General features: G+C 39.4%; 1 protein-coding gene across 2 annotated transcripts; it reads left to right on the top strand.

The window, feature by feature from the left end:
• Positions 1–3305: 3305 nt before the first annotated feature.
• On the top strand, positions 3306–12051 carry LOC102220291 (CD9 antigen-like). 2 transcript variants are annotated; one of them, XM_005810904.2, is made up of 9 exons: positions 3306–3410; positions 3621–3773; positions 6159–6264; positions 6350–6447; positions 7446–7520; positions 7595–7696; positions 7809–7904; positions 8848–8931; positions 9240–9802. In XM_005810904.2, the coding sequence occupies exons 2-9, from the start codon at positions 3708–3710 to the stop codon at positions 9453–9455; spliced, it is 843 nt and encodes a 280-aa protein (XP_005810961.1). In that variant the 5' UTR covers positions 3306–3410; positions 3621–3707; the 3' UTR covers positions 9456–9802. The 2 variants fall into 2 exon arrangements, with proteins under 2 accessions (XP_005810961.1, XP_005810960.1); XM_005810903.2 differs by lacking the exon at positions 9240–9802 and adding an exon at positions 11007–12051 and having other exon boundaries at positions 3307–3410.
• Positions 12052–13309: the final 1258 nt, after the last annotated feature.

Below are 13309 nucleotides of genomic sequence, written 5' to 3'. Positions count from 1 at the left end.
ATACTGTTGTTAGTTTATAAATCACTGAATGGCTTAGTAACAAAAAAATAAAAACAAAATACATCAAAGATCTGCTGCTGTTGTATCAACCTTCCAGAACCTCTCAGGTCTTCTGGTTCTGGTTCTGCTCTGCATCCACCAGATCCAGAACCAAACACGGAGAAGCAGCATTCACCACAAATCTTCAACAAACTTCCGGAAAACTGCAAAACAGCCGAAACACTGACTCCCTTGAAAGCAAGGCTAAAGAAACGAAAAAAGAAAAAAGCCCCCGTTTCGAGTTGTCCTTGATTAGTAGTAATGAAACATTGATCAACTTTTTTTATGCTTATCGGCAATTTTGATGGTAGCATTTGACAAAAGGTGATGTTTAGCTCTTGCTTCACACTAGTTTTTATGAAGTAAACCACGCTGAACTGCCTTGTTGCTCAAATGTGTTGCACAAATAGACTTTACTTGACCAGCGTGACTCTCATATCGCCAGACTGTCGTAATCCAGAAATCCAGCCCTTCTGTACTATTTACACTTCCAGTGAGGAGATATCACACTGAAAGTATAAGAGTGATACACTTACAGTTTTTTCCACCAAATGGTTACTCAAGTAAAATGTAACTAGCTGCTGCCCAACTTTCCCCCCGACTCAGTAGTATTCACATGAGGTTCGCCGCTTCTCCGAGGCTTTACTCAGACTCTAAGATGAACTCCTTTCCTAAACTTACCTGTCGGATCACAGTGAGTTCAAGCTTTTTAAGTGCAAAGTTCCAGCTCTTCAACATGACGGCCTGTATGCATAGAAGAAACGGAGAGAGACTTAGGCTCTCTTTTCTCTGTGACTCGCTCCGTCACCCTCCTCCTCTCCTTCTCTCTCTCTCTCTCTCTCCCCGTGCCACCCACTGAACCTGCACTGATGGATGGCAGAGGGGTCGCATAACTCCACGCTGCAGCCAGTTCTCCCCGACAAGGCCGGTGAGAGGCAGGCGGAGCCATTACTCTCTCAACGCGGCGACAGACCTCACAGGCTGAGAAATGGCATCGCTTCCGAACAGATCCGTTACAAGGAGGAACGTCTGTTTCATTTGGTCGTGATGCATATTCGCACCCCGTGTGACGCGGCGCCGCGCAAAATGTGTTTTTGATTGGCTGTTCTTTTTCCACATTCTGTCATATGATAACCACTAACTTCAATGTATTTTAGACAGACACAATTAAAAATAAAAGCTGAGAAGCATATGAATACGTCTTTCATAAAGCAGCGCTGGCTAGGGGAAGAAAAAAGAAAAAAATGAATGGGTTTACTTTTATTTTCATGTTTTACAAATAAATATCTAAAAGGTGCGGCATGCTTTTGTACTCCACCTCCCACCCGAGTCAATAGTTTGAGCGACAAATTTCTGCACATCTAAGCACTCAAGTTGTTTTTGTACTTTCTGATTTGGAAAAATAGCTCAGACTCTGCCAGCTTCATATTCTCAATTCTGTTGAGGTCTAGACTTTGACTGGGCCATTCTAACACACCAGTAAAACTTTAAACTGACCATTTATTGTAGCAAATTTTTGATTATTTCCTCACTGGAAGACAAAACCTTGCCCATGACTTCAGTCTTGCGCAACCTCTCATTGGTTTCCTTCAGATTGCTAGTGTTTCTATCTCTGTTCATCTTCTGATTATTGTTGAAGAAAAGCCTCACTGCACCATGATGCTGCCACCACCGTGTTCTGCAATAGGTATGGTGTGCCTAGGTCGTCAGAGTCCTGACCGTAACTGAACAGCATCCATCAGCTCTGAAACAGTCTCCCTGAAAACCTGAGATGTGTAGAAACTGCTGTGTTTTGAATTCAAAATGTATAAATATATTTTTTTGTTTTCAGCAGCTTTAGATTAAACAATCTGACCAATAAACATTTTATGCTTTTCATTCACTTTTTGTCCTGTGTATGAATGGTGCTGTGCAAATAAACTTGCCTGGTCTTAGGGGAATGTGCAGTGTTAGTCGTCTGACACAAACACATTTCAGGTTTTTCTCTTAGCTGACCTGCGCATTTATTAAAATGCATTATTTATCGCCGTACAGTGAGATTAATGTGAATTGTGGCAAACAGGCTTTGTTTCAACAACGGCTTTCGTCTTGCTTCCATGAAAGGAAAGATTTGCGACGTGCGCAGCTGGTAGTTATCCTGTCGCTTGGATTCCCCCACATGAGCTCAGATTCTCCACAGATCCTGCAGAGTTACCCACAGGCCTCTTTGGCTGCTTCTGATTAATTAAAACTCAGCCAGGGGTCTGTGTGTGTGTGTGTGTGTGTGTGTGTGTGTGTGTGTGTGTGTGTGTGTGTGTGTGTTCTTTTTTTCCTTCCGCTCAATAATTATCCTCTACTTTGTGCACATAAAATCCCATTTAAAATGCACTGTTGAAACAAAAAGAGGAAACTCAAATGTTTTCTACATAAAAAACGTTTTACATTTGATTTCCCTAGTATTGTGGAAATCTCGTGAGAAATGTTTCAGAGCTTTTTTTTTTTTATTTGTAATGTTTCCTCAAATAAAACATTGAATCATGGTGGATCGCCATTACTAGGTGAATCAGTTCCCAGGTTTTTCTGTTTTTTTTTTTTTAGATAAGTCAAATAGAATAGCAATAGCAATATAATCAGTCGCATAAAACTGATAAGACTACATGCCCAGTTTCTCTTCTAAGCCGATCTGTTCAGCTGAGCTCTTTTTTGTATCTTTTCAGATCTTGTTACACAGTAATTTACTACCAGATCCAAGTGGTTTTGGTTTTCTCTCCAAGTTTGGATTACTTTTACTCCGAGATCCGCCTGATTTAGCCTTATCATTGTGAGCAATTTCTCTGCTGCTCTTCCTTTATTTGAAGTAATGGCGTGAAAGTGTAACCTTGGAAAATGTCAGTATTGTTCGGGCTGGTTGTGTGTATGGGGGAGGAGAGAGACGGCAAAGTCGTTTCCTTTTCCTTTCGTTTCTTCTCTGTTGCCTTTGGAGCTTAAGAGGAAAATTAAAACGTGCTTTTGCATTTTCAAGCATTTTAACGGTGATGACAACAGATTTACTTTGTACCAACTACGTCCATAGACCCCAGTAATAATTTAACACCAGCGTAGTTGAACGTCTATTGTCTTCTTGCAGTAAACAAAGGCGTCCTGACGCAGTCTCATTTCCTTAAGTTTCCTTTTTAACCCCTTTGATATCTTTCTCTGTGGGCAGCAGCTCCCCTTCCTCCTGCTCATTGGAGCTATACCTCGTCGGTCAAACCTTTCGGCCAATCAGAGAATTGGAAGAGGTCGAGGAGGCGGGGCTTGTCGCACGTTGAGGTAAGAAAATTTACACGCAGTTTAATCGGATGCTGTAGCGAAAGGCGCGTGCTGCTTAATCAAGTCACAGCTGAAAAAAGGTATTTAATTCGTTTGAAGCTATTTTTCTTATATCCGTGTTCGCCATGTTGGTGGTTTCAGAACGAGAATTGTGTTGGTAGTTCATATTTTCCGTGTGAAATATTTGACGTTAAAAAAAATTTATCACGACGTTTGCTGACTTTGACTCGCACCGATATGCACTAACGCGGTTTTTTTTTCTTCTTCTTCTATATGCTTCACCCGAACAGGCCCGTGCTGCTGGAAGAGCTCCATCATTCCCATTTGGGTTTTATTCAGACTTCAGAAGTGCGCAGTTTGACAAACCGCTGCTCATCATGGCTGTCGACGGATGTGGACTCGTGTGCAAATATATTCTCATCCTTTTCAACATTATCTTCGCCGTAAGTGAATTTAATTACACAGCTGCCAGAAAAAGGCGGCGTATTAAGTGCTTATTATTCCAAGACACGGGGAGCGGAAGTGCCTGCAGATTACAGTTACAGTGTTAGAGGTTTCGTTTTTCCAGAAATGCCAATGCCCCCTTTCAAGTATTACCTCACCTTGTTAGAGAGGGCTCATCTCCGGGCAATATTTAGGTTTAATTCCCGTTTGGTTGTTTTTCAGGGTTTTTACATACTGATGTTTCTTCAGTTGGTCTATAAGATCAAGATTAGTCCCTGCCACACCGAGAACAGGAACTTATCTTACTGCAAGTAACTGCTTTTTTTTTTTTTTTTAGGAGAATAATTACGAGAATAATACTAAAATGTGGAAGTTTTTGTGTTTTACTGTTTGCTTGTGTGGTAAAAAGTAATTGAAGATGCAATCTCTCCACAAACAGCCGTTTAGCTATCTTTTGATGATTTTATTTTCTGTTGTATTCAGTATTTTGGGACTTATCTGTGTAATTCAAAACTTTTGTTATTAACATTAATAACTAATACTGCAGTAGTGACGTATCTGCTGAAAGTCCCTTCTTTCTGCAAAAGTCAATATAGATGCATTATCACAGACCAATTAACCTAGCATATATGGGGCTCCATTTGTGTCAAAAATAAGTATAAGCCATATGTGTAGATGTTGTTGGTCTACGTCTTTGTTTGATCTCTATGGTCTTAGTACTTGTAGATATGTCAATGTTGTATGTAGATGTTGCATATGTTATTTCTCTATTTCTCACTGTCATCTTGTCAATTCATCTGCAGTAAAGCAGTGAACCCCTTGCAGATGTCAGAAATATCTGCAATTTATGACATCTGCAATGTCATAAATTGCAATAACTTCTGTTATTGTGATAGTAACAGATAACAGAAGTTACAGAAGTCACAATCACAAATCACAATAACTTCTGTGATTGGCCAATGCCGTTGGTCCATGCTGTTAGTTCATGTTGCTGGTCAGTGTCGCTGTTGCCTGTTCTCTTCGTCATTAATACGTTTTGAAGTAGGTCATGTTTGATCAAAGAGTTTATTAGTTATTACAAAAATGTTGGTCTTTCAATATCAGTAGTTTCAAAATGCTTAGATTTATACCTTGCATTTTCTTCAGGCATTAATCTATCGCTCCTTTCCTCTTCCTCATCAAGCGCTCAAAGGTTCACTTAGGGACTGTCAACAAATGTCCGAACCAAACACTCCTGACAAACAAATGTAAATAAATGCTTTGCCTTGTGACCGACTGACACAAAAAGTGGTAATTAGGGTTACACGAGACACACTATCCTCTCTTGAATTTGTAAGTCATTTTCAATGTTTTAAATAATTTTAATATTAAATAATATGTTTTCTTCAATAGCTTCCAAGTCATGTGCCCCATTGACTCAAAATGAGTGTGAAATCGTTCTACTAAAGTGTTTAGATGAGGCACACTCATTCTTATTCCATTTTAACCCTTTTTATTTATTTTAGCAGTTTTTTGTCAAAATTTAGTAAATACATATTTTTAGTAATTGTGTGTCATAATTTTGTAAACATATTTTTTAGTAATTTTTTGTCAAAATTGAGTACAAATGTAGAAAATGTTGACAAAAAAATAACTAAAAATATATTTACTAAATTTTGACAAAATGCTAAAAAGAAAAATAGGGTTGAAATGGAGTAAAAATGAATGTGCTTCATCTACACACTTTGGTAGAACAAGTTCACGCTGATTTTGAGTCAATATGTCACGTATCCCAGAAGCTATTGAAGAAAAATACTAAATTTTAACTAAACAAAAATGAGCTAAAAAAAAAAATCTTGAATGAATAAACACAACTCATCAGCAAGCTTAGAAGTATAAAATAACTTTCCTGTAAACACAACCGCCACCGCATCAACATTTGAAATTTCCTCCATTTACTGTTTGTGGGCTGGAGTAGCACGACCACAGACTGTACACATAGTGTCTTAAAGGGACAGGAGCGCAGTCTACCCATTTTAACCGGCCAAAAACAACTTTTCTTTTCATTTTTTTTAAACACCGAAAATACAGACATGGGCAAAATGACGTTGGTCATCGTCATAAATTTCAGTGTCGGTTAATATTTGGTCTATCGCCCAGGCCTGCCTCACTTCCTACCAAATACTGCATCTGAGCATTTATCTACATTTGTGATATCGCACAGATTGATACCACGCTGACAGTTTTTGATTTAGTTTCTGTAGGGCTCCACTTTTTGTGTAGGCACAAAGAGAAACGTCTTTGCAGCTGTGGCTGCTTTTGGTTATTCTTCCTGCAACCACAGGTGAGTTTGCTCGAACGGTGTTACCACTCGTAACCTAGTTTCGCTTCCTCTTTCGTGGCAGGTGGTTGGGTTGGCGTTTTTGGGCCTCGGCTTGTGGCTCAGATTCGGCGAGAACACCAGAGGGATCTTTGGTATCGACGCGCTCAACTCCAGCGCTTTCGTCATAGGTTTGTCGCAAACGCGTCGGTCGGATAGCAGGTCGGTTTCAGATTACATCTTATGGCAAACTGTTCCTGTTTTCTGCTCCGTCAGGTGTGACCGTACTGATCATTCTTGGTTCAATCATGCTGATTGTGGTGGCGTTTGGAGACTACGGCGCCTGCAATGAGAAAAAATGTGCCCTGCAAGTGGTAAGGCAATGCACACACACACACACACACACACACACACACACACACACACACACACACACACAAACACACACACACACAAACCCCTCCATAAAAATACACCGACAGTTTCTCAACAGAAATTGTTGGTGTCTTGCTATTAATATCAGAGCAATCTTGTTCACAAAGACATCATAACCCATTTTATTAATGGTTATGGTTCTGTTTGGGTTTATTTCTGCTTTATATATATTTTATTGGTTGCTGTGTTTTTTTTTCAGGCTTTAAAATCTCTTCCAGGTCCAGTGTTAAATGTTATTAGCAAAATTAAAGTTTATTGTTCCTCAAGATGGCAAACCTGCATTATGAAGCCATTATTAATATACTACTTGAAAATAGTCTTAAAACAACAATATTACAATTTATTGCACTAACACTGGGACAATACAGCATCCAGCAAAACATAACATAATTTCTGTAGTGGCAGCTCAGAGGTGATGACGATGCGTCAAAACAGCAGAGAATGATCATTAAAAACAGATTAAATATTTTTATTGTTTCATTTTGTCTTACATTATGTATTTGAATTGATTTTTGTTTTTTTTTGCATTTCTTGACATCATTCATGATGTTTTAATTGACTTTTTTAAAAATGCAAAAGCATTTTGTAACATTTTTTTCAAAAGGTGTTATACAAATTAATTATTAAGTATTACTTAGGTTAGTGTTTGGATTTTTGTCGTTAAATGACTCTCAGGATGATCACATCTACATGGCGCATAGAAACAAAAAGTTATAATGAAATGTGTGGCCTAGAAGAGAGTATTTCTAGAATTCTGTCTGTTTGGCTCCGAATTAAAGAGAAAACAATGTTTCCAATATTATTCTGTAGCTTCTTTTGAAACGATCCAAAAAGCAGATTTTATTGCAAATGAACTGAACTCTTTTGATTCCCTTTTTGTTGTTTTGCTGCAGAACGACTGGCAGTAACTCCATTAATCTACTTCTTCTCCCTCCAGTTCGCCATCCTGCTCTTCTTTCTGGCTGTGGCTGAGTTTGTCATCGGAGGACTTGCCTATTCCAACAGCAACACGGTAAAAGCCACAGCCATCTGTCCCAAACCAAACCATCCTGATAGTAATTGTGTTTTTGGGTTTTCCTCCCCAAGGTTGGACTGAGACTAGGAGAGTTTTATACCACTTTATACAGCCTCTATGTGAGCAGCCAAGATCCAGCAATTGGTGTCACACTCGCATTCATCCACAACTCTGTAAGTGTGCACCATTTTCTTGCTTTATTATAAAAATCGTGTGCATTTATATGTTGACCTACATGTTCATTTTTCTGAGTGCTCTTACTGACTTCCACTTCCTGTGCTTCAGCTGCACTGCTGTGGAATGACTGGAGTCCCGCTAGTTGAGCTAGTGAAGCAGACCTGTCCTAAACCAAACGGCGTTCTGGAGCACCTCGTCATGCCTGTAAGTGGCTTTCTTATTTTTTTATGATTATGATCACCTATTGGCCTACATTCCCACCCCTTGGTGAAACATGGTACATGAATCTACTTCAACACAGATGAGAGGAGATTATCGAAGGCTTACCTACACTGGAATAGTTTAGATTCAAACTACTGTCTGTTACCATGGCCCAGTCAAAGTCCATGTCTAAATTCTATTGAGAGTCTGTGGTGAGATCCAATCAGACTGAGCTTGAGATATTTGGTTTCTAGAAATGCAAAGCTATAGAGATAGAGGCTTAAGCCAAAAGATCTGGAGCAGGAGATGGAGCCTGCATCACTCTGACTATAGATATAGGCTTATTTAAAAGGAGTAGTAGTCTTTTTTTTTAAGTATTTCCTGACGCAAGAAAATGAGGAAGGAAAGCTATCAGAAATAAGATTTGTCATATTTGTAGTCCGAGGAAACAGGAAGTCTAGATTTGTTGATTTAGCGTGAATTTCCATGATAATTCTCAAGAAACTGGAGAGACCGATTGAAATAATTTGGCAGCAAATGGATAAAAACTGCATTGATTTGACTTGTAAAATAATATTTAAGCAAATTTAGTGTTTAGTCTAGAATCTAGAGGGCCACATAAAAAGCTATGGCGGGCCAGATTTGGCCCATGGGCCTTGAGTTTGACACATGTGCTTTACACTTTGCGTCTTAGTCCCTACTAAGGTATATTTTGTATTTGAAGCATTAAAATAGGCAGCTATAAATGAGCTTTTGGCCATTTCTTCAAGTGTTCACAGGTTTTAGCTATTCGTAGGTGGTTGTGGTCCCTGATTCAGAGCTGAGATGCTTGTAGAGGTGGAAGTCGTAGAAAACCAGTTGGTTTCCTGCTGGTGGATTCGCTCTGTAAACTCTGGGTTGGGTGTTGAATCTTCAGGCGCTCACAGCGTCTTCTGTCCTCCACCAGAACTGTCCCACTACCATCGTCACCGTCTTCGACAGCCGGGCACCGCTGGTGATGGGCATCTTCGTCGGAACTGGAGCTCTTCTGGTAGGAAAACTCTGCGTATTTGTGTTTGCTTAAAAGCAGTCTAAAAAGACCAAATTAAAATTTTCACACTAACAAAACATCTCGTTCGGTAATTCCTTCCTAATTTGACGTTTTAGTGAAGTGTAGCCTGCATTATGATTGTAGATCTGAAGGTGCAGATTTAATTAAATAAGGACAGCCCTAAACAAGTTTGTGTTTTGCTCACGTTCTTAAGTTTGACCATCTTTCTCTCCTCCCCCTCCCACCTTTTTGTTTGTCGTTTTATTTTATTTTCTGTCCCTCATTTCCTCCATCGTTGCTTCCAAAAGATCGTAGCTCTGATTTGCAGCGGAGTGCTCAGTTCACAGATTCGCCAGGCCTCCTCATCTCCTCAGTACATTATCCTGAACTCCAGCACCCCCTCCCCGGCTGCCCCTCAGCCGTACCCCCAGCATGTCACCGCCTCCAACAACTCCTTCCCCAACCAGGACCCCGTCGTCTTCACGCCCCTCTCTGTGGTCAACATCCCTGTGGCTCAGGCTTAGGAAGCGTCTCGACAGACTCCGTTCTCGCTTTTGTGGATTTGTGTTGTTCCACAGCGTCTTGACGTGACAAACCCTTTTGCTTCACTCGGCATGATCACGCTTGAGCTTCATACTTTTTAGAAGGAAAAAAATCCCCTCCTCAGATATCTAAACCTACTGTTGGGAAGATCATTCTCCAAGAAATTGGGACAAGCAACTGTTCTGATGCAACCGATGGGTTTCTATTGGTCAGAAGTTTACATACACCCAGCATGGACATGAATTTCATGATAATTTAAGACTTTAAAGCTAACAGTGACACTTTATTTGACGGGGTGTGCATAAGACTGACATGACGCCGTCATAAATATGACACCTGTCATGAACATGAATTAGTCTTTATGAATGTCTGTGACTGTTGTCATGAAGTGTCATTCGGTAAATAATGACACTTTATGTAAAGTTGTATTAAAAGTCCATTAGAAGTGCTAACTTTGTACTATTTTGTAAATAATGACAGTTTAATGCAAAGTTGGCACTTTTAATGGACTTTCAAAGCAACGTTTAGAGCAACTTTGCATTAAAATTGTCATTAATTACCGAATGACACTTCATGACAACAGTCAGACATACATAAAGACTAATTCATGTTCATGACAGTCGTTATGTCACGTTTATGACAGCGTCATGTCAGTCTTATGCACATCCCGTCAAATAAAGCGCTACCGAACTAGCTAATGTGTTATTTTTTCAGGAATGGCTACAACATAGAACTTCTGTATTGTTTCAAAACAATAACTGATAATTACAACTTGTTCATTCAGAGATATTTCAGGATCAAAATTACTTGGGCATCAACTTGAGCTTTGTCGTTTATTTGTTAGTGGGCAAAAGAAGGTCAACATTAAGATTCTGTTGAACGTTTGTGGAGTAAAAAAAACAAATGTGTGCCAGGAGATCTGAGCCATTTCTGATGAGAAACGTTGTCAACATATTCAGATAGATTGCCTCACTGCAACATTCATGGCCGTGACGATTGACTGGATATAAACTTCTGACCAGAACCGGGTTTGTCAATCACCAAGAAGAAACGAATGATTTCTGTTCCACTAATTGGAGCAACACTCACCGTTAACCAAATCTTGTTCTCACTTTCTTTAATCTAACAGATGTTGATGTAACAGGGTTGGATTTTTGTCCTTCAAATGTTTTCTTAGACAAACTCATTTTCTGATTTCACAAATGCTTCTTTTTGTGTGTGTGTGTGTGTGTGTGTGTGTGGGGGGGGGGGGGGGTTGTGTGTAAATCTTCCGGGTGGCTGGTTTAAATTTGTGAAAACGTGGTAGAGGTGGGAGCAGGACATTCTGCCCTTTTTAAGCATGAATGTAGGAGCGTGACACTAAAATCCATCCTGAACGATCGGATCTCCGTTCGCCGCTTTGAATGTACGCCGACCTCGGGACTAATCCGTTCCATTCGGCGTTTAGGTTGGACGTTAGTGCCAGGTGTGCGCGGGGGGTTCCTCTTCCCTTCGCTGTTCTTTACTTCCCTCCTTCTTTGTCTGCATGACAGATCACTGCCCTGGTCTGCGCCATTGTCCTCCTGAAACAGCTCAAGAAAGTGCATCAGGACATCACCACTTACTATTCGTCTGTGTACTAAGTCGACCATCGCTGGAAAGTCAGCCAGCAGATCAGTGTTTACAGCCTTTTCCAATGTGTGTGTTATGTACGTGTGTGAACTACTGACTGCAGTTCCAGTTGGGAGGCTGCTGAAAATGTTGTCGTATACCACTAGATGAACCAACTTATAAAAAGAAAAGGTACACCAGGCCAGCAGACACCTGAGCGAAACTGAATCCGACAACGTCAAACACAACTCGACGATTTATCTGCAAACGTTAGTAGCCAAACCACACTGAGCCTTTTTTAACAAACAGAACCGCATGCAGCCTCGACACGCGTTAGCTCTTTTCTTTTCTGTGGTTACAACTTTTTCTGCGTTTTAGTGAGCTTGCTTTAGCTCGTTTGTTGTTGCAACACTGGTGAACATCACTGTCAGCAATGTAAACAGGAGAAAAAAGGGATGATAAACTTTTAGAAGCTTTGATTGTATTCAGGTCCGATTATACATTTGAAACCTTTAAGCTTACCGTTTGTTTCTTTTCGTGTCCGATCACGCGGCCCTCATGGGGAATGCTCGAAATTTTATTAGATTTGTTCACTTTTTTAACATTTTTATATATATTTACAGATTTTAAGGTAAACAAAAACTTTTTTTTGCTGTTGCTAACTACGCTTCATTTTGTTCTTGTTGATATTTTAAGAGCCACAGCAATGGCCAGGAAGTTGAGTACCAAATAATAATAAAAAACTTTACAACATTTAAAAGGTGTCTTTTAAAGCTGTAACTTAAAACTGTTGCCTTGGTATAAATTACTATATTGGGAAAAAAAAAGAGAGAGACAATTTAAGTAATATGTTTAAAAGCTGAATGCCTTATTTTTCTTCACACTATACCATGTAGTCCTGACTACTGCATTGTATTATGTTAGAGCTAAATATTCTCTTAAGAGTTGTGGCTTTGCATGTTTCCATAAAAATAACAGAAAAAATTGCATGTGTGAATGTGTCGTTATTTCCTTTTCACCACACTGCCGAGACCTGAAAAAGTTAATGAAAATAGTAGTTACACATAATTCTTAAGTGGAAACGACGATCTTCAGCTGAATTCTAGGTCTGATGCAGAGATGCCTTTCAAAGTATTTCAAAAGCTGGGAAAAAATAAATATATGGCTCTGGACTACAAAAAGGACAAACCTGAATGAGGTCATGTTCTACTACTGTATCTACTACTGCTACTCAGTGGTAGTTGTTATTGTGTCTTGTCTCTATGCTGTAACTGCGAAGTAATTTCCCTGCAGGGATGAATAAAGTACTTCTATTCTATTGTACTTGGCCAGCTTTTTAAAGGAAAAGCCCCCCTAATAAAGCTAAACTCACATGAGCCTGCAGTTCGAAGTTAAGATATTCTATCGGATGGGATAAAGATGTGGGTCAAAGTTGCTCTGAACCACCAGCTTGTAAAGAACAGGACCATGAAGCACCATCTGCTGTTTTCATCAGTCTGCTGAACAATGCAGTCGTTTTAAACATAATAACCCCTGTTCTCCAGAAAATGGTCATAAATCCGTTTTGTTAGTATTTTTATTTTTAAAGAGGCAATAAAACCCATGTGGTTCTTTACAAATTCAGATTCAGTTTGTGTAAAGTTAGATTAGGAACAACATCTTGACAAGGTACAGCATCTGCCATGAACCTTTTTTTGTTTGTTTTATTCTAGTGAGTTATGTTTCCAAATTGGAAGACATTTGATAATTTGCACGTATTGAAATGGCTTAAAATTGACCTGAAATTTATACCACTCTGGAGCCAATTACGGCCTCAATCCAATAACATTCTGCATTACAATTATTTTTAAGTGTTTTTTAAAGATCGTTTCTCTTTTTAAAAGTGCATGTCTTCACCAACTGTAGATCAGCTGTGCCCAAACTTTGAGACCAAGATCTACTTTTTCTCTCAGCAGCTGGCTGAGATCTGCCACATGATATAAAAATTGTAAATGAAACTATTTTATCTGTGAATATACATCAGTTAAAGCAGACATATTAGAGTGACAGAAAACCTAATGCAGTTTCTTCCAGTTATCGCGGTACCAGCCAGATGCTTAAATACTTCATGTCCTATTTGATGTTTGCTGTGAATCGCGTATACTCGCAAAACGAACAGCTTTATTAGTCCAATCTTTGTCGTTTATTGAACGTTCAGAAATCATGGCGGCTGTGGCGAAAGTAAACAAAACGTAAAATAACCTGA

This window comes from Xiphophorus maculatus, chromosome 16, assembly GCF_002775205.1.
Source record: "Xiphophorus maculatus strain JP 163 A chromosome 16, X_maculatus-5.0-male, whole genome shotgun sequence".
Lineage (NCBI taxonomy): Eukaryota > Metazoa > Chordata > Actinopteri > Cyprinodontiformes > Poeciliidae > Xiphophorus > Xiphophorus maculatus.
This window is presented reverse-complemented; position numbering and strand designations above follow the sequence as displayed.

What these genes read in the sequence shown, in the direction of transcription:
- LOC102220291 (XM_005810904.2), top strand. Translation starts at nt 3,708, where the DNA reads ATGGCTGTCGACGGATGTGGACTCGTGTGCAAATATATTCTCATCCTT. An exon ending in TTTTCAACATTATCTTCGCC is followed by an intron (nt 3,774 to 6,158) that starts GTAAGTGAATTT and finishes CTTTCGTGGCAG; the next exon opens with GTGGTTGGGTTGGCGTTTTT. An exon ending in AAAAATGTGCCCTGCAAGTG is followed by an intron (nt 6,448 to 7,445) that starts GTAAGGCAATGC and finishes TTCTCCCTCCAG; the next exon opens with TTCGCCATCCTGCTCTTCTT.